Source organism: Rhinichthys klamathensis, unplaced genomic scaffold (genome assembly GCF_029890125.1).
Source record: "Rhinichthys klamathensis goyatoka isolate OS25496 unplaced genomic scaffold, OSU_Roscu_1.1 h1tg000487l_1, whole genome shotgun sequence".
Classification (NCBI taxonomy): Eukaryota; Metazoa; Chordata; class Actinopteri; order Cypriniformes; family Leuciscidae; genus Rhinichthys; species Rhinichthys klamathensis.
The window spans coordinates 2,799,977-2,827,074 of record NW_026606974.1 but is presented as its reverse complement, the minus strand read 5'-3'; the positions used below and the strand labels follow the sequence as shown (position 1 = coordinate 2,827,074).

General features: G+C 40.1%; 1 protein-coding gene across 2 annotated transcripts in view; it reads left to right on the top strand.

Annotated features, from left to right (window-relative positions):
* Positions 1–26,887, top strand: part of ralgps1 (Ral GEF with PH domain and SH3 binding motif 1) — a 174,030-nt gene extending 147,143 nt beyond the window's left edge. For both annotated transcript variants that reach the window (XM_056237485.1, XM_056237487.1), the window contains exons 10-21: positions 1,682–1,819; positions 2,481–2,574; positions 5,769–5,836; positions 9,118–9,244; positions 10,087–10,241; positions 10,600–10,648; positions 12,242–12,322; positions 12,515–12,620; positions 24,245–24,337; positions 24,891–24,996; positions 25,837–25,928; positions 26,039–26,887. In XM_056237485.1, the coding sequence (XP_056093460.1) occupies positions 1,682–1,819; positions 2,481–2,574; positions 5,769–5,836; positions 9,118–9,244; positions 10,087–10,241; positions 10,600–10,648; positions 12,242–12,322; positions 12,515–12,620; positions 24,245–24,337; positions 24,891–24,996; positions 25,837–25,928; positions 26,039–26,068 (1,139 nt within the window). In that variant the 3' untranslated portion in view covers positions 26,069–26,887. The remainder of the gene's footprint in view (positions 1–1,681; positions 1,820–2,480; positions 2,575–5,768; positions 5,837–9,117; positions 9,245–10,086; positions 10,242–10,599; positions 10,649–12,241; positions 12,323–12,514; positions 12,621–24,244; positions 24,338–24,890; positions 24,997–25,836; positions 25,929–26,038) is intronic.
* Positions 26,888–27,098: the final 211 nt, after the last annotated feature.

Sequence of the window (27,098 nt, the reverse complement as noted above, 5' to 3'; positions counted from 1 at the left end):
AACCCTGCATTTTTTTTCAACTGAAATCATAGTTTCATGCTAATGACAAACCGATAAAAGTCTATTTCAACCAGACAGAATCAGACAGAAGTGGTAATAGGCTACACATCAGATCTGGGCAGTAATGAGAGCTGTCAACCACAAAGAAGATCGGTTTATTCAGGCTCAGGACCAGGTGTCAAAACTATCCACTTCTGGCCATTTGAGAAGAACATTGACCATATTTTACAAGTGTATGATTACAGAGAACAAGTGTGGCATCTGGTTTAACAATAGAGTGGGAGAAAAGTTGTGAAGCTACTGAAAGTTTTTAGCTGCACAGATTCACTTTACTGAGCTAACTTATCCTGCTTTCTTCACTCACTGAGAACATCCACTCTCACCTTCCTGTAATTTAATAGTTAAGCCACGGATAGTCTTTAGGCTTGGCGTGAGAAAGCAGACTCATCCCACTGACTGTGTAAAGTACATCTTCACTCTTCAGTTTTTGACTAACTGCACTCATTAACAGACTCGTAACCTCTACCTGCTTATTAGCAAGCTGCTTCATGAATCCTGTAGAGGAAACAGAACTCTAGCAAGCAAGCAAGAACATTCAGGCAATAGCTCCAGGCCACTCTTTTAGACACTGCATGCCATTTAGTTTTCTCCCTGTTACCTGACAATTACCAGTGTTCATGAGAATCCTGGAGAGAGTTCTCTCTGAACTAAATGTGTAGATGTAGTAAAAGAGTGGAAAATGGAAAGCCTTGAAGTTTCACAACACTGAGTTCAGCGCCCTGATGTGTGGATAGTATGTGATTTTTTTTTTTTTTTACATGTTTAAAATTAGAAGTTTGTTGTAAATCCATCTTTAAGGAATACTTCACCCCCAAAAAATAATCAATTACAGTACTTCTTATAACCCATTCCATGAAGCGCAAAAGGTGAAGTTTTGAAGAATAACCGATAGTCCATTCAGAGGTTTGGGGTCGGTAAGATTTTTGTGCTCACCAAGGCTACGTTTATTTGATCAAAAATACAGTAAAACAGCTCTGTTAAATATTCTACAATTTAAAATAACTGTTTCATATTTAAAATTGTAATTCTATTGTTAAAATGTAGTTAATTCCTGTGATGGCAAAGCTGAATTTTTAGCAGCCATTACTCTGGTTTTCAGTGTCACATGATCCTTCAGAAATCATTCAAATATGCTGATTTGGTGCATTTCTCATTGTTATCAATATTGAAAACATTTTTGCATTTTGCTAATATTTTTGGAAACCATAATAAATGTTTTAGGATTCTTTGATGAATGGAACGTTCAAAAATACAGCATGTATTTGAAATAGAGGTATTGTAATAGATATAAATCTTTTTTAACATTATGCTATATAATTTATAACTTAAATAAATGTAAAGTATTATTTTCATTTAAAAAGTTGTATTGACCCCAGACTTTTGAATAAGTCACAGTAAATAAGAACTGTCAAGCTTCAAACTGTCAGCATAAAAGTGTCATAAAAGTCCATACAAATCATGCACTATACATACAGTCTATATATATAAAAAAAGTGACCAAGACAGTTTTCTGAATTTCACCTTTTGAGTTACAATTGAAAGAGAAAACATTAATTATGAATGAAACGATCTCCCTCTCAACCCATGTATATAAACACTTTTTCTTCTCTGTTTACATTAGGAATTTACCTGTTTGATATGACCTACATTGACTCCGCCTACCCTGCTTCTGACAGCATCATCGAGACTGAGCAAAGAACCAATCAGATGAACAATCTACTGCGCATCATCTCCGACCTACAGGTGTCCTGTAACTATGGTACGTTGCTAATAAAAAACGTTAATTTTCATATTACATTATTATTTTTGCAAGTACCATTTACTTTTTGCATTTCATCTTATATTTCATCACAATATTTTTTTTAAATATTAATGTTAAGATGTTGTTGAAGAAAGTTCAATCACGACAACTCGGAATAGTTTTAGCATGTTATTGAATATGGCGATGTTAATGCTGCTTCTGCTGTTGATTATTGCTGCTGCAGAGCAAGTATGCACTTGCTACAGCTAACAGATACACAGACACACTGCTGTTAGCATGTAAGATATGCTGCTGCTGCATAAATAGTCATACATAAATCCTGTAGCAGATAGGCAGGTGGAGCTGGGGGAGGTGGGGGGTTTCAGAGGAACTCTGAAGGACTGCAGGACTAGCTTACAACAAACAAGGAACCAGACTTGGTTCAGAAATGTTGAGCAAGCAATCTCATTGGCTGCAGGATCAGCAGAGGCAGATTTCATGTAAAGGACTTATCAGCCGGCACCCTCTAGAGTTGCATGATTGAACTAGAAATAAAAAAATAACAAAGAAATTGTAATATAAATAAAAAAGGAAAGCAAAAAAATTATAAACCTGCACACAGTCTATGTGCTGATGGCAGATAATTTACATTTCATCTCCACATTTATTCACACCACAGATCATTTGGTCATGTTACCACACGTGCAGAAGTATTTGATGTCTGTGCGCTACATCGAGGAGCTTCAGAAGTTTGTGGAGGATGACAATTACACGTAAGTTACCTAAACACATTGTAATGCTCAGTAGCCTTTATTCAGCTGAATTGATTGTTTTGGGTGATTTTTGCTTTGCGTTCTGCCCTGCAATTTATTGCATTTCTTAAATGTTTATGCCAGCTTTCACTTTAAACTACCCACATCTGAAAGACGCCCGTAAATCAAGACCCTCCCTTGTTTTAACACTTCATTTTACCCAGCTGCCTATAGTATTTATTAAAGCATGTGCTGTCTGTGGACTTTAAGCCTTCTTGGTTTGGCTGCATGGCCCAAAGACCGACCAAGCACCTAATTTTCCCGGCCACAGCTGCACCAGCTTGGCATGACTTCACGCTACAATATAATCCTTATTTCCTTTACATTATGTACAATTTATTTTCCTAGCACAGTCTTATTTAATATGGTTTTCTGAAGAAAAAAAAATGTGCCATACACATTAGGTGATGTATGACAAAATAAATGTAATGAAAAAATAATTGTAAAAGTACCATTTTAGAAATGCTTCAATGTTACATGCTACACGTGTTATGCATTATGCATACATGTGGCTTTCTGCCTCTACAAAGACAAGCATAGCATTGATGTTTTCATCATCATTAAATGACTTTTCCCTGTTTCCTCCGGTAGTTCTCTTCAGACCTACTGTGTGGTCCTGTCTGTCTGTCTTGCACAAAGGGCAGGTGGTTTTATTGCGGTCCAATTTCTTGCTGTCTAGACACTTATAAACGCAACATTGGGAATTGCAAAACTCTGGATGCCCATATTTCCACTGTTTCCATGTGGATGTGTTAGTTACTTTCCAGTTAGGTGTTGACTGTTTCAAGTGGGGTGTCAAAGTTTATATATATGTATATAGGGACAGAAAGAACTGTACCATAATTGTGACAATGTAATATGTTTTTTTTCTGATTTATGCAGGCAGATAAAAGACCGGACATTTGTATAATACTGTGAGATATATATTCTGTATATATCAAGATCTTCTTGAGTTGTTTCCTTAGAGGAAAGAAGGATTATTTTGCTTTGGTGTAATTTACCTCACTGAATCATTTCTAGAGCCCCATTCTGACTGACGACAGTAATGAGTTAAAGCTGTTGGTCTGGTAAAGCTTTCAAACACAACTCCATATGAGAAAATGAAGAAAGACACCTTTTTGGCACAGTGACATAATTCACAAGTTTTTTCCATGCTTCGTTAAAAAAATTACTTGCCTGGCTTACTTCAGTATCAGATGAAACTTCTCAAGTGAAACTAAGCCATGCAGACAGACACAAGTGTTTACATAGAGTCTGTACCATATTAATGAGAAATACATGAAGTCATGAAGATGTAATACCAAGGGCACACTATTTCAGATGTAAATAAAGAAGCTTTAAATTATTTGTTTTAACATCTTTATCTGGTTCTTGAACTTGAGTTTTAAAATAGTGTGTCTGGTCAAAAGATCACTAAAATAATGTATTGTACAAAATACAACTGTTTTTACCCAAAAAGGTCCTATTTATGCAAGAATATTCATTGCACCATAATTAAGTGCCTAAATTTAGACATACAGACAGTCACTGGGCTCCATGTGAAGTTGTCTCAGGCACTTTGAGTCCTCTGACAACACCAAAGGATGCAGGGCCGCCAGAGGAGAATGGGTTTGGTGGAATAGATGGGACTGCAGGGTAATAGTTGTGTTTGTGGGGAATGATATCATCGTCTGGCAGTCTGTGGGGTTGGAAAACCTCAGCGATCCAGTGTAACAGTCTTAAAACCATTAGCCTACACTTACAGCATGTCCTGCCATCTGGCACTGCTGTTACAGCGAGCTCTATGGAGCTGGCTATAAAGAGGTCATTTGCAGAAATGTGTTCCATTTATGCCTAAAAAGTGTTGTTGTTGTTTTTTTTTTGTTTTTTTTTCATTCCTTTCTAAAGCACACATAAATGTGTGTTTTAAATGTGCAGCATCCAAGTGGATGCTGCACATTGGTGGTGGTTGAGGAGATTCCCCCTTCTATGTGAAGCGCTTTGAGTGCCTAGAAAAGCGCTATATAAATGTAATGAATTATTATTATTATTATTATAAACTTTGAAACAATTTTTTTTTATCTCAAGCCCAATGTACCCGGACCAACATCATTTTTTTGTTGTGTCCTGTGTGCTGTGTGTGTGTGTGTATATATATATATATATATATATATATATATATTAGGGCTGGGAAAAAATTAATCGTAATTAATCGCATCCAAAATAAAAGTTTTGTTTACATAATATATGTGTGTGTAGTGTGTATAATTATTTTGTATATATAAATACACACATATGCATATATATATTTAAGAAATATTTGCATGTATATACTGTATATATATTTATACATCATTTATATTATATATAAATATACATATTTTTATATGAATAACACATTTTTCTTAAATATATACATGCATGTGTGTGTATTTATATATACAAAATAATTATACACACTACACACACATATTTTATGTAAACAAAACTTTTATTTTGGATGCGATTAATCACGATTAATTTTTTCCCAGCCCTAATATATATATATATATGTGTGTGTGTGCGTGTGTATGGTCACACTTTAGATTAGGGTTCAATTCTCACTATTAACTATTAACTATGACTTTTGCCTTAATAAACTCCTATTTACTGCATATTAATAGTTAGTAAGGTAGTTGTTAAGTTTAGGTATTGGGTAGGATTAAGGGAAGTAGAATATGGTCATGCAGAATAAGGCATTAATATGTGATTTATAATTACTAATAAACAGCCAATATTCTAGTAATATGCTTGCTAATAACCAACTAGTTAATAGGGAGAATTGGTCCCTAAACTACATTCCCCTGTTATATTCAAAATATTTTGAGGAAGGTAATGGGGTGAAGCTCAGTGCAAAAAGGATAATAACAGCAAATACTAATCTTAACTTGAGGAACTAACTTTCACCACACTACATTATTTACAGCTATTATTTGTGTGCTTTGCTTCAAAAACAATAGTCTTTCTGTAAAAATGATCTATATTGTCTTTTCCCGTATCAGAGCATAATTGTTGAGCTTGAAAAGGACATAATGAAATACTGATGAAGACTGTACAAATGTTTCTGTAGTTTAAACCATGTGGCCAAAAAAATGATATTTTATTGACTATAACCCTGTCACAACCCTTTTATGCAGGCTATCGTTGAAGATTGAACCTGGGAACAGCTCACCTCGTCTGGTATCCTCCAAAGAAGACCTTGGAGGTAATTCTTTAATGCCTTCATCCTTTCAGTTTACTCTTCTCAAACTCCTCCTGTAAGTGGTTAACTCTGGTCTTTTTTCTGAGTTATGATCACCAGTGGAACAATGGAGGACCGTCAGTAATTTAGCTGAAGTATTTCAGCTGTACCTGACAGGAGAGGTGCTGGTATTCTGCAGTATGTCTGGAAATCATTGTTGGTTGGAGGGATTCTGAAGATGTGTGTGTTGGAGGGACAATAAAAGAGTAAGACCCATGTAACCTAGCATTCATGAACCTAGATCAGCCCCACAGATGCTTGTTTAAAAAGAGCGACTTTTCTTCAATTCTCCCATGAGCTTATTATTTTCTGTCTGGTGGATTAAAACCACCTGCCGTCTGTAGAGTGGCTCTGAAGGAGCCGTCTTTCTGGATCATGGTGGCCTTTTCTAATGCATAAGCTTAAGGCTTTTTCTCTTTTCAGTCCTGCAAGCATGAAGTTTAAAACCCAATGTGGTATCAAAGACTACCGGTACATAAACAAAATATAAAAACACGAATTGTGTATAAAAACAAACTGAATGAGTAAAATTGATTTGTGCCTGGGAAAGACACATTTTTATTTCCTTTAAAACATATTATTTTTTATTACTGTAACTTGGTTAGTTTGTGTAGTAAATAATGAAAATAAATAAAATATAAAAATAGCCCATTAGTGCCCCCCGTTCACCTTAACAGGAATGACGTTATGATGTTTAACATCCATTGTGCAAGTTTCGTTTTCAATTTTGTATACCCTTAATCACACAAATTTCACTCATGGAGCAACACAGCAGTACAGAGTAGAAATATGTTTTAAAAGACTGTTTGGTCCTTGTACGTCAAGACAAGGAACTTAAGTTAGTGAAGAGTTTGAATGAGATCATGGTGTATGTCAGTTCCTCTCAAGAGAGGCTGAGCAATTAGGATGTTTCCTATTTTTGACTATCAGATATTTGAGTGGGAAATCAAATTACATTGAGCATTTTATGGTTGTAACAGCTGTGGCAGAACTGGCCAAACTCGTGGAGAAATCTAGGTTGAGATTGGATATGGAAAGAATATGTTTTGTATCAAGCATTGTCAAAATCAAGATTTTTTTTTTTTAATTCAGGGATGTCAAGTTTAATTCATTTGGATTTTTCTACATATACTGTAACAAAAAAAGTTGAACGAGTAAGTTTATGGCTTGAAATTGTTTCTAAATGTAAGCATGCAATTTAACAGGAAACGTTTCCAAGTTGCATTTTATACTCAAATGCATTATTTGTGATGATTTATTTAAATCATTTTATTTAGTTTTATATTATATGTTAATTATTAATTACTAGGGTGAATTCCGATCGGAAGTGAGTATCCCTATGCCCTACAGAGCCCTTGAAGTGGAGGGAGCAGGGAACTTGTGTGTCATAATGAAGCTGTTTGGAACGCACTTGGTGAAAGGAGCAATGAAAGACATTTCCTCATTAGCTTCACATGGAACGTTACTACGACAAAGCTAGTCAGCGACAACAGGAATATCTGATTATTGCTGTTTAGGGTAAACAGAACAGAATCAACATTAATGTATTGCAGATATCATTAATGTTAATATTTTCATGTACAACATAATTTGAGAATTTAGTCTGATTCAAGGGGGAATCAGAAAGCCAAATCCTGACTGGCGAGAGGAGGAGCTGGGGAGGGAGGAGGGTAATTCGCTCCTGAGAAACGCGATAGCTGCTGATAATACTGAAGGAGCTTATACATGTATACAGTGATAGGCGTCGTATTCCTATAGGTAGACGTGGATCAGCTGAGAGTCACGCTACGCTTGGTTATTGTCCATTGTCCATTGCCATTGCCATAGTGGCCAAGTCTCTGTTAGCCACTATGTTTTCCTGGCCTATATATCTAGTGTTTGAAAGGCCTTTAATGATTCACTCCCTACTGGCATCACTTAGCTTCTCTCTTCTGATTGTTAGTTGGGAAGAAATCCTATTTTCATTTAGGTAAAGGGTCTTCTTACCCATTACGAGACCTATTAACGTACTATAAAAGACAGTAGGGAATGTTATGATTAACATAATACTCCTAATACTCAAAAGCCATTTACAAAATGTCCACACACCCCCCTCTGGTTTGACTTTACTGTGGAAAAAGGCCTGTAAACATGACTGCAGGGAACATTTTCACTGGCCGTCCACTTATTTTAGCTACTTCAGAGTGACATTCTTGTTTACCAGGCCAGTAAAGCTGTGGCTGGTTCGAGAAACTGAGCCGTCCTCTTTGACATGATGCCTAACTTGCAGCAGTGGAACTATGGGACTGTTTTCAAATGTTTTAGTCCTGTTAACTTTCTGAGAGCCATATCTTTTCTAATTATCCACAGGCTTTAATTGTTGCTTAGTAAGCATTTTGTGGTTGTTTGTTTTGAACAGAACAGGAACAGGCTTTACAAATGCAGCTACAATCTAGCGATCTATGTTTCAATGTAGCTTCAATGTTTTAACAAGTAAGGAGATCTTTAAGACCTTGATATGGAGTGTGTGTGCGTGTGTGTGTGTGTGTGTGGAAATGTTCCTCATGAGGAAAACAGCTTATAATGTTATGTGGACGAAAGGAGATGAACCCAAAACAGACAGAGTGCAACGAACAGGGGGTTTATTGGAACAAAACAGGAAAACAAAACCCACGAGGGGGCAAAACACGACTAAGACAAGGAAAGGATGGCAGACTAGACTAGACAATGACTGTACAATAAACTGACAAAACTTCAAATAAACGTTCACAAAGACAAGACTCTACACTAAGTACTCACGGGTAATAAATGGCAAGGTATAGCAACAAAGAGCGATCTGACAACATTCAGCATAGATAAAGCAATGAACCGACACAAGACAGCAAACACAAGGGGAATAAATACCAAGAAACTAACGAGGGGAACAGGTGACGCTGACAAGGCAATCATGACTAAACACGGATAACAAGGGGGCGGGGTTACAAGACGAGACAACACAAGCACATGGCCAAACAATTGGCCATGCGCTTGTACACAAAACATTGGTTCTGTCATGATCCTGCCACAAGACTAAGAATAATCAATAACATGATGGCAGAATCATGACATATAAATCACACTGAATGATGAAAATGCAGAACGTTTTCTGTGATGGGTAGGTTTATGGTTAGGGGATAGTATTTACAGTTTGTACAGTATAAAAATCATTATGTCTATGGAAAGTCCCCTTAAAACATGAAAACGTGTGTGTGCATGTGTGTGTACAGGACCCTCAGAAGTGTATAACCTTAGTCGGTATAACCGACGACCGACCTGTCCTGATACATCAGTGGTTGCCCACCTCCCAACACCACCCCCTGCCCGACACAGAAAGAGCCACAGTCTGGGGAATAAGTAAGTACCACAGTACATTGTGTGGAAAGTTTACCAATCACAACACAAGGAATTCAAATAAATAAAAAACAATATAACTTTGCTCCAAAATGGAGATAAAAAGCAGTTGCCTTTAACCTTTTTAAATTTTAGCGTCGTTTTAAAAAGAGTACTTATTACAGGAATGATATTACGTGTAAGTGTGAAATTAATGTAATGTTTTCAGACACAATGAAATAAGAATGTATTATATTTTAAATTGATATTAAATGCAATTAGCTGAACCGTAGTGTTCTTTTTTTACCCACTTATGCTTATCTTTATATATAATTTCACAGTTCTATTTTCTTTGGAAATATGGTTTGTTTACTAATGAACTGATGAGCATTTATCGTAAACTAAAATATGATTTGATGTAATTTCTATTGAAAGGTGTCAAGTATTTAAATTAAGTTGCATTTTAGTGCTTTTCAAATATGTTAACTTTAAATGTAATATTGAATAACACTACAGTTAAACCTATAATCAAGTACCTTGCATGTGTTTTAGTATGTTAGTCAACACATCAAAATAAGTGTATTTTTTTTAAAGAATGACAAAAGAGTAAAACAATGATTTAAAAGAACTTTTTACTTTTAATGTGACATTTTTACAAAGTGCACTTTTTTAACGAGTACTTAAGTGTGTTAAGAAACAGTCATAAAAGTGTACTCTCTTCAAGTTCACTTAAGTGGCCATTTATTTCATTAGTATTATATTATCTGCAAGTTCACATTCAATACAACTGCACAGCTTTTTCACAAGGGAACACATTTCTTAATCTGACTGCCTCTCTCTGTTTCACTTCACCCGTCTCGTCACAGTATGATGTGCCAGTTTGGTGTAGTGGAGAGTAAAAGTGCGACATTCCCTGCAAAAGAAAAGGCTCGACACCTACTGGATGACAGCTTCTTAGAGTCTCACAGTCCTGTCAGAAACCACACACATGATTCAGTATTTACCAACGGCATCTCACTGGGTACTGCAGTTTATTCCTATTGTACACAATCTCAGTCTTTGTTCCACTAACACAGGATTAGTGCAAGGATGTCTGTGTCCTAATTTAGGAGTGTTCCACCATTACCACCATAAAATATTACTGCTGTGTTGGAATTGTATTTGTCTTTTATTTTTCACCACTAGATGGGAGTGGTGTTCAAGATTTTGTGCAGTGGGTTTTTGCCTTTTGAAAACTTAACATTCATTTATTCTTAAAGACCTGTCATCTTCATTGTGGATTTTTTTTTTCTGTTACCACCTTTTCTGAATTTATTATAAGAAAAAAAGATAATATGTTTGTTTTTCTTGACATTAATCTTTTCTCTGTCCCTCTGCAGGCAGTAGAGAGAGCTCTTTTAGTGATGAATTATCAAGTACTGTTGAGAGGTAAGGCTAATTACACATCATTATTATTCATTAGAATAGAATATAGATTGCAATTAGTGTTGTGTTGCATGTGTGTGTGTGTGCGTGTCTGTCTGTCTGTCTGTCTGTCTGTCTGTGTTCTTGTATATATGGTTTTGAGGATGCAAATGTGTATAATGATATTATTTACAACGTAATTACAACATAATCATGGTTCACAAGGGTGCATACTAAATGTTTTTTTTTTTTTTATTAAAAAAATGGCAAAAGTTTTCTATGATGGTTGGTTTAGGAATAAGAGATACAATGTACCGTTTGTACTAGAGGTCTGCACGGGCTTTAAACTGAAGCCGGAACCCGGCCCGTACCCGCGATCATTTAACCCGACCCGACCCGACAATTACATTTACATATTAAGCCCGAACCCGAGGTCCATTCTGTTTCTCACAGCAAATACCATTTTTGCAATATGTTATGTTGTATTTAATGATTGCTTGACATATTAAACAAATACATGTAGGCGCAGCGGCCCTATCAGCAGGCAGCACAGCAGTAAGAGAAAAAACTTACCAATTACGTAACTTTGCTGTGGTCGAACAGGTGTAACAGTCACACATTTCTCTGGAACTCAAACTTTAAACTTTAAAAAGTTCACGCACTGTGTTGCAAAACTATTTACACAAACATCCTTCTCAGATGTACCTGTCTTTTTGCTGTCATACGCCAAGACAGCTTTGCAAGCTCTACACTGCACGTAACCACTGGGCTCTTTACTGGTTGAAACGACAAGATCATAATGCTTCCAGATTGCAGCTTTTCCTGCATCATTTGGAACTGTCATAAGTTTTCCCTCAGTAATTTTTTGCTTTATCAGACTCATGGTTTGCTTGTTGTCGTCTGCTGTCTGTCTGTATTGTGACTGAAATAGCGCGTGAGAGCGGTAGCACATGCGCAAAACAGTTTTGTGATATAAATGATATGATAAAATAAAACAAATAATTTAAAAAAATTATATATATATATATATATATATATATATATATATATCATTATCATTATATTTGAGAGAGAGAGCCTGTGTCTGACTGTGTGTATGCACATATTTCACATCTGCGCACGTATGTACTTTCTCTCTCTCGCGAACTATATATAGCCTATTTAGTTTTTCTTAGTTAAACCCGAACCCGACCCGAACCCGAGGCTGTTCATTAAACATTTACCCGAACCCGACCCGAAACCCGCACATTTTTCGGGACCCGTCGGCCTCGGGTCGGGTAGCAGACCTCTAGTTTGTACAGTATAAGAACCATTATGCCTATGAAGAGTCCCCATAAACCACATATTCATGTGTGTGTGTGTGTGTGTGTGTGTGTGTGTGTGTGTGTGTGTGTGTGTGTGTGTGTGTGTGTGTGTGTGTGTGTGTGTGTGTGTGTGTGTGTGTGTGTGTGTGTGTGTGTGTGTGTAATTTGTCCTTTTTCCCTCTTAAAGTTCTACACATTTGCTGTTTTACGTAGCAATGTTCAGAATGTCCAATGTCAACATTTATTGTTATTTATCTGTGACTATTTTCTTAATACAAATGAAAAACACATCCCTCCTTCTGATCACTTTCAGAGGCCGTATGTACGCAACACTTGGTCCAAACTGGCGAGTCCCAATCTGTAACTCTCCTAGAAGCAGAAGTTATATGTATAGGTAGGAAACCTTGTAGCTGTTAATTGTGTGTCTATAAAGTACACAACTCAAATTCATACTATTGTCTTTTTAAGTATTCAAATGGGTCTTTCTTGTGTACAACTGCCTTTTTTCCAATTGATTTGCATATCCTTATTACATTATGCTTGGGGAAACCGTGAGGTAAAGATGATCCTCTTACTTCCTCATCAGCACCCCAGGGTCCGTATCCAGCTATGAATGCAGTTCTTTGAGCAGCATAACCATTGAAGGACCCCTGCGGAGAAAGACACTGATGAAGGAGGGTAAAAAACCAACTGTAAGTGTGCAGTCAAATTTATCTGTAAAATTTCAAACATTAAACATGACCAGGTATTTTTATCCCATATCCCAATAATGACTAGTAGGTTAACCTTGTTGAAACTATTAGATTAGACATGATTTTGATGAATTTGTACATCACTCATTTCTTATAAAGGTAAGTTTATTGTCAGTTTAAATGTGAAATTTATTGTAGAAATCATATAGATGTGTTTTTGGTTTGAGGCTTATATAGTTATTAATTACTCAGTGTTTCCGCTACATTCATTCCGCCGTGGTGTCGGGCCGCCACACCAAAAATCATCCCGCCACGGCTGCAGCTTCTCAGTGAGGTCCGATATTGTGCTAGCCTGGGTTTCCCCATACTGCCTTACCGCAGCGCGATTTTATTCACGCTGCTAGGTAGTCTGGATACCATGGACCAAATTTTCGCCTCATCTAGGGAACCAATCAAGTGTCACAGCAGCGGCTCCAAAGCTACATATATAAGCGAGCAATTCTTTACAAAGACAAATTGAGCGTTAGCGTCAGTTCTGGCAGGCCAGGTAGTCAAGCCGCTGCTTATGCTATCAACACTGTCCCGTCAGCTGATCTGCTCCAGCTGAGCTGCATTAGCTGGTTGACTCCCCTCGCTGCTCAATGGAAAAGCTCAAACAAGGCGCCCTATTTAAAGCTCATTCACCTTGCTCATACATGCTTGCTGCTCGCTCTGCTGGCTCGCTGCTCGCTTCTGCTGCAATATTGACACAGGATTCGACGTGATTCGTTCTCCATTCATCTCTGAAGTTTTCACGAAGCTAAGTTCCTTTTAATATTCATTGCTAAAAGCATCGGTGTGTTGGCAACATGCTTGTTGTTAATGCTATCCGTGTGGCATTTGGGCTTATCTAATAGTCGTTTTCGTAAAAATGCTATGCGATCATATTGGCTATGTGCGTTACTATTGTTGTCATTGGCAACTGATCGCGTTGCTCATGCTGACTTTTACCACTATGCAGCGCAGATTCAAGCAGCTTGCTGTGATAGGAATTAACTTATGCGGACTGCCTCCGGACCGTATACAGCTCATTCTTACGCATTGTGCAGCAACTACGGCGGCGACACTCGCGCCGGTTTAACCCTTTAAGCTATGGGGCGGTGGTTTCTGCTGCTTACGAACGATACCTCCGTCCCGATGTTCGGGATATTCTTGACGCCAGAAAGCCATGAGCTCAAGTCTCTAATTTGTTTCGTTAATAAAACACATTTGATCATTAATTTGCTCGCGCTCTGCTCAGTTCTTAACTGTCACCGTCCCACAGGTGGGACGTTTGCCATTATATTTTTAAAACAATAATATCTTAGTTAAAACCTTAAGTAATATTGACAAACTATATATCATTTGAAAGCTTACAATCTCTAGTTTCCATATTTGGTGATTGATTTTCAAAATAAATTACAGAGGAGCCGTAATTTATCAATTTGCAACAATAATATTTTCATACTCCTAAGGCGTGTTCAGACCTTTATTTTGAAATAGCAATGAACATGAAAAATCATGAAAAAAATTGTAGAAACCTAGTTTGTTTTCATGCCAAGAGTTCAAAAGATAGCATCCATTCAATTATTTTAGAAAAAAAGGTCTGAAAATGTTTTAAATATAAAGAAAAAAATAATAAATTCACCATTTGTGATGTGGCAGCGAGCTATGACGCACATGCGTGTTCTTTGTATGTGTTTATTAGAGGTTGAATTCATATCAAAATCTGCCAAACTTTCCCATACTACTTCTGAATAGGATCTCTACTTCATAAATTGTATGAAAATTGTGGAAATAATGGTTCATATCACTCAAAACACATTTGGAAATGGAGGCGCCCTTATATGGGCAGTAATGGAGTCTGGTTGTGACCTAGTGAAAAAGTTTGGTACTGCGCCCAAACAAAATCTTACTGAAAGCTCATTTTTTGAGATATCAACCTAAAATTTGAAACACAACTTGTTCAGATTTTTGGCTTTGAATTCTCTGCAGTTTTAGAGTAGCCCAGGTTTTGAAAATATATATTTTATATAAAATATGAATAATTAATTTTTTTACATTGTACATTTCCATAAACTCAAACTTCTATAACTTTTTTTCTGTTTCACTTTCTTAATTTATTTCACTTCTACATAAATCTGCCAAATGTCTTCTTTAAAACAAGACCAATCTTACGTCTATATGCCAAAGCATTCTTGAATTACAACCATTTATGTTCGAAATGTGCATTTTCATGTCAATTCAAAAAAAGGGGGGTGACAGTTAACAGGTTAACGCCCCTGAATGCGCTATCAGCTGTTAATTTATTCATCTAGCTCGTTCTCAGAGGTGGATTAGTCATCTATCCATAGAGCTTACACTGTAGACTGTCAAACAGTTTAAAGAAAGATAATCTAGGTAACAGCATGTTTTAGCTATTGCGGTCTTGATTAGTCATTTCAGTAATTAATTAATATTTTTACTATTATAAATCGCTAAATTAGGGCGGCTCAGTCGACACCGTTCGAGACACTCAATTTTGTTTTGGGGGGAATAGCTCATGTAGTCAAATAAATCATCCTCTGTATCACAGAGGATTGCCAGGTGTGGTTTTGTTTGGGGGGATATTTTAGCTCTCACAGTCTAAAACTGTGTGAGCGTTCCCTAATGCTGCTGCTGCTGTCCTCTGACTCTCTGCTATTTCATGGTGCTCATGAAAGGTCAGAGGACTCCCTGAACAGAGCCATACCGCCAAATTTCAATTCAAGTCAAGTCACCTTTATTTATATTGCGCTTTTTACAATACAGATTGTATCAAAGCGCTTCACAGTGATAACATGAAAACAATATAACAAAGTTTGTTTCTAAAAGAAATTGCGTCAACGTCCACCTTAAGTAAGGCAGATCAATAATATTAAATGTTAAATGTCCCCAACTAAGCAAGCCAAAAGCCAAGGCAACAGTGGCAAGGAACCAAAACTCCATCAGGTGACAGAATGGAGAAAAAAACCTTGGGAGAAACCAGACTCAGTCGGGGGGCCAGTTCTCCTCTGGCCAACGAAGGAACAGTGCATGATTCGGGCAGCATTACAAGTCAGATTGGATCGGAACATTTAGAGTATTTTTTGGAAGTCCAAGTATGCACGCCGGTCTTAAGACGAGTTGTTGAGGATCAGTGCCGTCCACCATAGAGAGTCCATATCGCCCGTGCTGAGTCGTCACTTCACAGGCTTTGTGATTGGAGCATCTGAAGTCTCCGTGAGAGGCTGGATACAAACTGGAGCTGATGAACGCCATTTTCTCGGGACTCGCGTCCCGAGATAACAGCAGAAAAGCAAAGGGAAAATAATTAGCGTAGCTGCTGTTCATAATGATGATTTCCATAACACAGGCGTAAATGACAAAACATGAAGACAGTGACTCTTGCGTCCCAAAATCACCCCCCTCCGTCCCCCACTCAACTCAGCCCAGCTTACTGACCTCTACGTCCCTCCTGCTGCTGAGACCTAACCACAATCTCACAATCTCTCCGCAGCCCAACCATACGCGCCAACCCGTTGACTAAGGCTGTCGAGCCCCACTGGTGCGTGAATAGGCAGTTTCAGTGGACAACGGTTCCGTATGGCATACTACCTACCGCAACACAATATCTGCCCAACCACCCGTCATTCACGCAATATCCACAGGAACGTAATGACTGCAAATACTATGCAACCTATACAGATAACCTACAGTCTCTTCAAGTTTTATAGTATTAAATGCATTTGATCTGATTCAGCAGTATTATAAAAGGTAAGCATTATGTAAATGCTTGGCTAAAAAGATGCGTCTTTAATCTAGTTTTAAACTGGGACAGCGAGTCAGAGCCTCGAACAATATCAGGAAGGCTATTCCAGAGTTTAGGAGCTAAATGTGAGAACGCCCTCCCTCCTTTAGTGGACTTAGATATCCTAGGAATGACTAGAAGCCTCGAATTTAGTGATCTTAAAGAACGCGATGGATTGTAGGGCGATAGAAGGTCCATTAAATACACAGGAGCTAAACCATTTAGGGCTTTATAGGTCAGTAATAGTACTTTGTAATTGATACGGAACTTGATAGGTAACCAGTGTAGAGATGATAAAATTGGTGTTATATGATCATATTTTCTGGACCTAGTAAGAACTCTAGCGGCTGCATTTTGCACTAACTGTAGCTTGTTTATTGAGGATGCAGGACAACCAGCTAATAAAGCATTACAGTAATCTAGTCTCGAGGTCATGAATGCATGAACTAACTTTTCTGCATCGGAAACAGATAGCATGTTACGTAATTTAGCAATGTTTCTAAGATGGAAAAAGGCTGTTCTTGTAACATATGAAATATGATTTTCGAAAGACAAGTTGTGGTCTAGTATAACACCCAGGTCTTTTACCGTAGAGGATAAAGTAACAGGACATCCTTCTATATTAAAGTTGTATTGTAAGTGGTTTTGTGGATAGTTTTTTGGACCAACAAGTAATACCTCCGTTTTATCTGGATTTAGTAGCAGGAAATTATGCATCATCCAGCATTTTATATCTTTAAGACACTCTGTCAATTTTGATGAGTTAGTGTTTTCATCTGGCCGTGATGAAATATATAATTGAGTGTCATCAGCATAACAGTGGAAATTAATTCCATGTTTTCTTATAATATTACCAAGTGGCAGCATATATATTGAGAATAGCAGAGGGCCTAACACCGATCCTTGCGGCACTCCATAGTCTACTGACGTTATCTTCGATTTTTCCCCATTTAAACAAACAAAATGGTAACGGTCTGATAAATACGATCTGAACCAGCTTAATGCCTGTCCCTGAACACCAGTGTAGATTTGTAGTCGATCCAAGAGTATTTTATGATCGATAGTGTCAAACGCAGCACTAAGATCGAGTAGAACTAATATTGAGATACAGCCTTGGTCAGAAGCTAAAAGTAAATCATTTGTAATTTTAACTAGCGCAGTTTCTGTGCTATGATGCGGTCTGAATCCTGACTGAAATTTTTCATATATCTCATTTTCTTGCATGAAAGAGCACAATTGAGCGGACACAGTCTTTTCTAGTATTTTAGACATAAATGGAAGATTTGAAATCGGTCTGTAATTTGCTAAGTTATTTGGATCTAATTGCGGTTTCTTAATGAGAGGTTTTATTACTGCCAGCTTGAATATTTTTGGAACATGACCTAAAGATAAAGACGAGTTAATAATATTAAGAAGAGGCTCTTCCACTACAGGTAACACTTCTTTCAGAAATTTAGTTGGTATTGGATCTAATAAACATGTTGTTGGTTTAGATGCAATGATAAGTTTATTTAGCTCTTCCTGTCCTATAGTTGTAAAACGGTGTAGTTGTTCTTGAGGGGCGATAATTGAGGCTGAATCATAAGACACCATAGAGGATTGTACATTTACAATTGTGTTTCGGATGTTTTCAATTTTCTCATTGAAGTAGTTCATAAAATCATTACAGCTATACTGTAACGGAATAATTTGCTCGGGTGATGTCTGTTTATTTGTTAGTCTAGCCACGGTGTTAAATAAAAACCTTGGATTATTTTGGTTATTTTCTATAAGTTTGCGGAGATGCTCAGCCCTGGCTGCTTTTAGAGCTTTTTTATAACGTGACATACTGTCTTTCCACGCGATTCTAAAGACCTCTAAATTAGTTTGTTTCCATTTACGCTCTAGGTTACGAGTTTCTCTCTTGATAGCATGCGTAGCACTGTTGTACCATGGTGCTTTAGTTTTCTCTCTAACCTTTTTTGATCTAATTGGTGCAACAATATCTAATGTACTAGAGAAAATGGTGCTCAAACTGCTAGTCATTTCCTCTAGTTCATCTGTTTGTTTGGGTTCTCTGAGCAGCTGAGATAGATCAGGTAAGCTATTTGAGAATCTATCTATAGTGGTCGGAAGGATTGTTCTGCCTGGTCGATAACGTGGCGCAACATGACAAATTTCAGCAGTGCGTATTATACAAGTTACCATGTGATGATCGGTGAGATCGTCACTTTGCGGTATAATATCTATATCGGTTAGATTGGTTCCATATGATATAATTAAATCTAGTGTATGATTTAGACGATGAGTGGGACCACTGACATTCTGCTTGACCCCAAAGGAGTTTAATAAATCTGTAAACGCAGTCCCTAACGCATCGTTTGTGTTATCTACGTGTATGTTAAAATCTCCAACAATTGCTTTATCGGCAATTGCTTTTTAACATTATTGCTTTATCGGCATTGACCAATAGATCTGAGAGAAAGTCTGCAAACTCTTTTAGGAAATCAGTGTAGGGCCCTGGAGGTCTATATACAGTAGCCAAGGCTAGAGATAATAGGGATTTCTTTCTTACATCTAAGAGCGTAACGTTTAGCACCAGTACTTCAAACGAATTAAACCTGTGACCTGTTTTCTGAGTAACATTAATAATATCTCTATAGATTGTTGCAACACCGCCGCCACGACCGATCAGACGGGGCTCATGTTTATAACAGTATCCTGGCGGGGTAGACTCATTTAGACCGAAATACTTGTTTGGTTTAAGCCAGGTTTCAATAAGGCAAAGTACATCGAAGCTATTATCTGTGACCATTTCATTTACAATAACCGCCTTAGGTGTGAGCGATCTAATGTTTAGAAGACCTAGTTTTAGAAATTGTTTTTGTTCACTGATATTTAGATTTTCAGGTTTAATTACAATAAGATTTTTCCTAGATCCTACAGTGGATTTATTATTTGGCCTCACTAAACGAGGAATAGACACAGTTTCTATATAATGTTCTACACTACTTATATCAATTAAATTGGCACAGCAAAGACTGTGATTTGGAATTTGATTTTCTAGTCATACGGTGTGTAACGTCTTGGAGATGTTGTCCGACAGAACAGCCGCTCCGATTCTGCTGGGGTGCAGGCCATCAGCACGGTAGAGCCTAGGTCGCTCCCAGAACAGATTCCAATTATTTACAAAGAGCAGTTTTTGTTCATTACACAATGACATTAACCATTCATTTAGTGCAAATAATCTACTGAACCTTTCCTGTCCTTGTCGGTACGTGGGAAGCGGTCCAGACACGATGATCGTTGCCTCAGGCGCTGTGCTGCGTACCGCCTCGATCAGGCTCCTGTAGTCCTTCTTCAGAACCCTGTCTGCCGCAGCCTGATATCGTTTGTTCCAGCGTGAAGCACCACAGCTCCGACGCGCTCTTCACCGTTCAGGATCTCGGGAACCTGTGCGGCGACATCAAGAACACGAGCACCAGGAAGGCAGTGAGTGCGCACCTTACCCTTACCTGAGGTAGCACGGACATGACGGACCATGGAAGTGCCGATGATCACGGCGTCGTCGCGTTCCGACTCGCGAAGAGGGGAGAAGCGGTTCCGGGTGGAGATCTCGAAGACCGGGAGGGGCGGAGAGGTTCTTGCTCTGGTCCTGGCTCGTGTCTTCCGCTGTGGGATCACCCAGGGTCCATGGTGTTGGGTTGGTGCCGGAGTGAATGATGCCAGAGATGATCGCGTCCTCCTGGGCAGAGAAACGCACGGAGTGGACGAAGTCGGAGTCAAAAAGTTACTAACCACTGACTTGTGTGCATCGGCGCGTGACGTTTCAAGCGCTGATCGCCGATCCCGCAGCTCGGCTTGCCTCTCTAGCAGACCACGGATCTGTTTCTCCACCGATTCAAGCTCCAATCGTACCGAAATCAGTTCGAATGTGTCCTCACCTGCACTAGGAGGTAACGTTAGACACACATCTGATATGTTCGCCATAACAGATGAACAGTAGATTAGTAGTGATACTACCAATATCACTAGTAATTTAGGACTGAAATGCCGGTAATAACCTGTATCCTTTCAGTGAAACGGGTGTAAAATCAGACGGTCAATAGGCGCGAGGCCACGCGTGAAATGCTAGCGGACTAAAGGCTAGTAGCCGAGATTCGCAAAGTTGGGTCTAAGTAGCGATATCAAAGCAATCCGATTGTTTTTTATAAGGAATAGTATCGAGGATAAGTTCCCATGATATAAAAATAGAAAGTGCTTGTTTATAAATGAGTGGTAAAAAAGAAAATCAGGAACAATTCAGGAACATCAACCTGTTTGCAATGTATTCAATTAAATTCTAAATTATTTTGTCTGTGTGTTCTTGACTTAATGGACCTGACAGAAATTGAGCGTCAGTTCTGGCAGGCCAGGTAGTCAAGCCGCTGCTTATGCTATTTGCTATCAACACTGTCCCGTCAGCTGATCTGCTCCAGCTGAGCTGCATCCATACCGAGAAAAGAGATCCTCTGCACGGGGCAAAGTTTGCTCTTCTCCCAGTTGACCTGAAGGCCCAGACGGGCTACATGGCGGAGCACCAAGTCCCTGTGTTCGCAAAGCTGATCTCGAGAGTGAGCTAGGATTAGCCAGTCGTCGAGATAATTCAGAATGCGAACCCCGTGTTCCCGGAGGGGAACAAGGGCTGCCTCGACGACCTTCGTGAAGACGCGAGGAGACAGGGCTAGCCCGAATGGGAGAACTGCGTACTGATATGCCTGCCCCTCGAAAGCAAACCGCAGGAACGGTCTGTGTCGAGGGAGGATGGAGACATGAAAGTAGGCGTCCTTCAGGTCGATCGCTGCAAACCAATCCTGGTGCCGCACACATTCGAAAACGCGTTTGGCGGTGAGCATCTTGAACGGCAGCCTGTGAAGGCAGCGGTTCAGAACGCGCAGGTCCAGGATTGGCCGTAACCCACCGGTTTTCTTCGGGACAATGAAGTACGGGCTGTAGAAGCCGGTCCTCATTTCGGCTGGAGGGACAGTCTCGATCGCACCCTTCGCCAGCAGGGTGGCAACCTCCGCTCTCATGATAGGGGCATTGAAGCGGGGAGGAGACCGCGCGAACTGAATCGCGTAGCCGGGCCTGATCGTTCGCGCGACCCAGCGGGACAGGTTGGGAAGTTCTAGCCAGGCTCCCAAGGACTGTACCAGCGGGGTCATGCGAACTACAGACTTCCCGTCGGTGGAGCAGCGAGGCGGTATGGCTGACCCAGACGTGGACGGCATAGCGGCCCGGTGTGGGGGTACAGCCATAGACCGCGTCCTGACAGAGGAGACCAGGGAAGGACGAACGTTCCACGGGGGTCTGCTCTGCCAGGGGTCTGGCGACAGAGGAGGATGAGAGCGGCACGGTCCGGGGACGGCGCGCACTGTCATCCGGCTCTGGGACAGAGGAGGACGAGGGGTGCATGAGCCGGGGGCGGCGCACCGTGTCGTCCGAGAACTCTGTGTGCTCAGGGATGAATGTGTCACTTCTTTCTTTAACCACATAAGGGTGCTGCCCACCCGAGGGTGAGCAGCGGGGAGTGGAGAACAAAAGATTCTCCCCCGGCCCTCCACCGGGGGAAGGAGTGGTCCTGCTACCACCTCCTGAGAAGTGCACATCATACCTGAGCAGCCCGTCTCAGGAGCGCCGCTTGGCCCGGCGTTTAGCGGGGGGCGGGGCGCCTTCTTACGGCTTCCTCCGCGACCGGGCCCAGGTGAAGGCTGCTGCTTGGGCCGGGCGGGAGGGGCGGGAGCCGCAGGAGGGAATATACTCAACAGACTGAGTATTCTGCCCGGTCGGCTGGGTGGAGGCAGCAGCGGGCCGTCGGGGCAGAATGTGCTTGATAGCCTCAGTCTGTTTCTGAGCAGTCGAGAACTGTTGGGCAAAGTCCTCAACTGCCCCGCCGAAGAGGCCGTCTTACGATATGGGGGTGTCGAGCAGCCGAGACCGCTCGGCATCCCGCATATCGGCAAGGTTCAGCCACAGGTGTCTCTCCTGGACCATGGCTGTGGACATCACCAAACCCAGGGAGCGTGCGGTCACCTTCGTCGCTCAGAGAGCAAGGTCGGTGGCGGCGCGCAGCTCATTGAAGAGCCCTGGGTCCGTCCTACCCTCGTGCATGTCCCTGAGCATCTGGGCCTGGTAGACCTGCAGAATGGCCATGGCATGCAAAGAGGTGGCTGCCTGTCCCGCCGCTCTGCAGGACTTCGCCACTAGCGTAGACGAGTACCTACAGGCTTTGGATGGGTGCTTAGGCTCGCCACGAGAAGAAGCGCTCTGAGGACACAGTTGCATCGCAACAGAGCGTTCAACCGGGGGGAGCCCAGTGTACCCACGGGCAGCCGCCTCATCGAGGGGAGGAAAGGCGGATGAGATCAACGAGCGGTCACGGGAAGAGCTGGAAGTCTTCCAGGACTTCGAGATCTCATCATGCACGTCCGGGAAGAATGGTATTGGGGTTTGACGCGGACGGGGGTCCGCGGCCTTACCCAAGTACCAATCATCCAGCCGCGAGCGCTCGGGACAGGGTGGAGGTGTCCACTCTAAACCGATGCTCGCGGCGGCTCGGGCGAGCATGGCCGTCATCTCCGGATCCGACTCAGGCACAACCGTATGCACACCGGAAGGTGGCAGCTGTGCTGAGTCTTCACTTCCAGAAGAATCAGACCCACCTTGTGATGCTGCGATTGACATCGCGTCCTCCTCTGGAGCGCCAAAGGAAACCCGCGGGGCATCCGAAGATGGTCCCACGGGAATCCCTTGAGCACTCGCGGGTTGCAACACAGGAGAGGGTGCGGCTGGGCACGGACGGATAGTCGGCGCTTTGTTCCAAACCGTCACCCTCAGGTCACCCTGGCCACCAGCCGAAGTACTGGCTCTATTTCTAGAGTCAGTAGAACGGGGGATGGATGAGGGGGCTCTCATTATTGCGAGATCACCGAGTCTCGACCGTAATGTTGCGATGGTCATGTTCCCACAGAGAGAACATGAGTCATCCACGAGCGCTGCTCTAGCGTGATCAATGCCCAAACACACTATGCAACGCTCATGCCCATCAGAGTCGTCAACGAGTCTACCGCAACCAGAAGTGCACGGGCGAGGCATCTTTAAAAAGACGTGCCGCGTGCAAAGAAGCTCTGACTGTGTTGAAGCGCCCGGGGAGAAACACACTCACTGTCAAACCACAGACAGATAAGCAGGAAGTGCGCGCTCGCCGGAGATCGCCGTCACACCAACACCAGAGAATCTCGCTCGTCTTGAAGAACTGACAGTTCAGGAATGGCTTGTGGAACGAAGGATCAACTTGGCACCGAAGCGAAAACATGCCTATTTGCTGCCAGCGTTCTCCTTAAATACCCACGAGGTGAGGCGGAGTTACGCTATGCAAATTCCGCAGACCCATGGCATTTCTTTGCCATTGGCTCGTTTTGTAGTACTCAAAGTCGATTGGCTTTCTAAGCGAAACCCCATTCGTCGTCATCCGACGGAACTCGGAGTGACAACGAAAGGGAACTGTTTTTACTGTATTTTTCAATCAAATAAAAGCAGCCATGGTGACTGTAATGTATATACTTGGCTCGGGTACTTGTGAATCCACGTCTTTGGAAAATGCTTGAACTAGACTTTAGAAGTCTAAGTTTAAATGGGTCTGTCTTGGTTATTAGTAAATTAATAAAGGAATAAAGATGGATATACGGCCAATAAAATAGTCATGTCTGTTAGAGTTAATAGAGAAGAGCACTTAATCTGTCTCTTAAGTTGATTTGCACTCTTGTTTTCTTTACGCCAGCTCTCATCCTGGAAGCGCTACTGGATTGTCTTATCCGGCTCCATTCTCATCTATTTTGGTTCTAAAGCTCTAAGAGCAAATGAGCGAAGACATGTAAGTGATTAATTATTACTTCAATCCAGTGAGAAAACAGAGTTCAATTCAATTCATTTCAGTTCAATTCACATTTATTTGTATAGCGCTTTTTAAAATACATATTGTCTCAAACCAGCTTTACAATTTAGAGTGACATGTAATTAAGAGCTTTATTTACTGTATATTTTATTATTATTATACTGTATTATTTACTGGCATCTAAGTCATTATTTAGACTTTACATTGTCAAATAATTAATATGTAGTCTATTATCATGCTAATTAAAACAATTTAATTATTTTATCCAAACTGATTTAATTAATTTGGGAAGGGGTTTTTCTGTTTGACACGACCAATGGCAGACGGAGAAGTTTGAAAACAGTCATTATTTTATTTACACACTTCAGCTTTAAGAACGTAATTTAAATCAATTATGTTCAACCTAACTGCATTTGGAAAACAATTCAGGGAATTATCAGTGTTGCTTCTTCAAATTCAAACTTAAATTAAGTTTACATTTAAATTAACTTCTTTGCATAACCTCTTTGTAATTGTGGCTTTTTATCTCAAGTATAAATCCAGGCCATGTAAAAAGATCACGCTGACAGGTTGGATTGTGGTGCTGCCAGAAAACCCTGAACATCCAAATATTTTCCAGCTCACTGATCCTGAAAGAGGTACTGTGACTCATCTAGTCACTAATGAACATTTACTACTTGTGGCTTAAAGAGTTAGTTCACCCAAAAATGAAAATTCTGTCAGTAATCCCTCACCCTCATGTTGTTCCAACCCCGTTAGACGTTCATCTTCGGAACACAAATTAAGATATTTTTGATGAAATCTGAGAGCTGGATCACTCCTCCATAGGCGTCTATGGGATTGAAACCTGCCGGCACAGAAAAGTTAAAGACATTGTTAAAATAGTCCAAGTGACTACAGTGGCTCAACCTTAAGTTTATCAAGCGACGAGAATACTTTTTGTGCGCAAAAAAACAAACAAAAATAACGACTTTATTCACCTATTCATTTTCTTCTCTGTGGGCCTCGAGTGAGTTCACGTAGTGTAACAGCGCGTAGGCTCACTATTGGCCAACGCTGGTCATGTGTGTGATGCGTGTGACGTACAACAACAGAAGCGGTGCGCTGTTACACTACGTGAACTCACTCGAGGCCCACAAAGAAAAAAAAGAATGGTTGAATAAAGTCGTTATTTTGGGGTTTTTTTTTAATGCAGACACTTTGTTGAATGCTGTGGTGGGATTTCCTTGTGTCTTATTCAGCTGCAACAACACCATACTTTATTTAACTAGCCTTTGGGGAGGAAACTTTCACAGCAATCACACACAGAATATACACAAAAGTGATGAATTATCTCCCACGAAAGAAATGAGTCATTGCTACAATAAAATGTATTCAAGAAATGACTTTTTGGCTCTATAAATGGCAGATTTGCAATGTCACACAACTTAATTTGAATAAACTCATGCAAGTTCATTTGTTTTAATCTTTGGTTTCAGGTAATGTTTACAAGTTCCAGACTGGATCACGTTTCTCTGCCATTATCTGGCACAGACATCTAGCTGAGGCTTGCAGGACTACAAGACCACAGGTAAGTGTGTTCTCGTATTAAAATATTAATTTTTAATACAGGTTCTCGTATTTAAAAAAAAATTGCGTAATTAACAAGCAATTCAAGGAATATCACATTGTTTTCCGCAGATACCAGCAAACCTCATGTCCTTTGAATAGCTGCTTTTTGGAAAGTCGGAAACAAATGAGAGGAACAAACCTAATGGAGAAAGACATTATAGTAGAAGAGTTTGTGCGAAGGTGATGTTCATGTTAAGACTGAAAGGCCTAACATATTTGGAAATGTGGCAGCTGTATCTGGTGAAAAAGTCCAAAATGTATTCAAACATTGTTGACACAGCTGTATCGAGAGGATGGTCTTGTCTCGAGTTTAGCTGTACCCCTTTACAAGAAGGTTTGGTAACACTTTATTTTACAGTGTCCTTGTAAACGTTACATGTAATTACTATAGTAATAACTTTAAATTCTGCATATTTATATGCAACTAACCCTAAACCAAACCCGAATCCTACCCCTAACCCTATAGTAAGTACACATAGTTAATTAATATTACTCCGTACTTAAATGTATAGTTTCACTGAAACATGGACACCTTAAAATAAACTGTAACCTAAGGTTCAATTTGTTAACATCAGTTAAGGCATTAGGTTTCATGAATTAACAATAAACAACCATTTTGATAGCATCTAGGTTATTGTTTGTTTATAAATATACTATTCATTGTTAATTCATGTTTGTTCATAATACAATTCTTTTTATTTATACAATAATATATGATTGCTGTTAACAAATTGAAACCTTATTGTTATTTTTACCTGACAAACCTAAGGTACACGTGAAATGTAAATTACATGTATAAAATAACTTTGTCTAATAGATGTCTTCATGTGATTAAGTGCCAAAATGATGACCTTTGTATTGTTAAATCTCGTATAGATTTATGTTCCATTCATGTTAGATTTTAGAGCAAACGTGAAATCCCTGGACAATGAGCATAGGCACATGACGTGTCTACTACATACATCAAATATTAATGACAGAAGAGGAAATAAAAAAATATAGATGCACTGTAGAGACATCACAGTTGTCTCGTTTTCCTGTGGGTAAAAGAAAGATTTGTTTAAAGTGCCCCTATTATGCTATTTTAAAGGTTTCTAATTTTGTTTTGGAGGTCTCCTGGATTACGGTT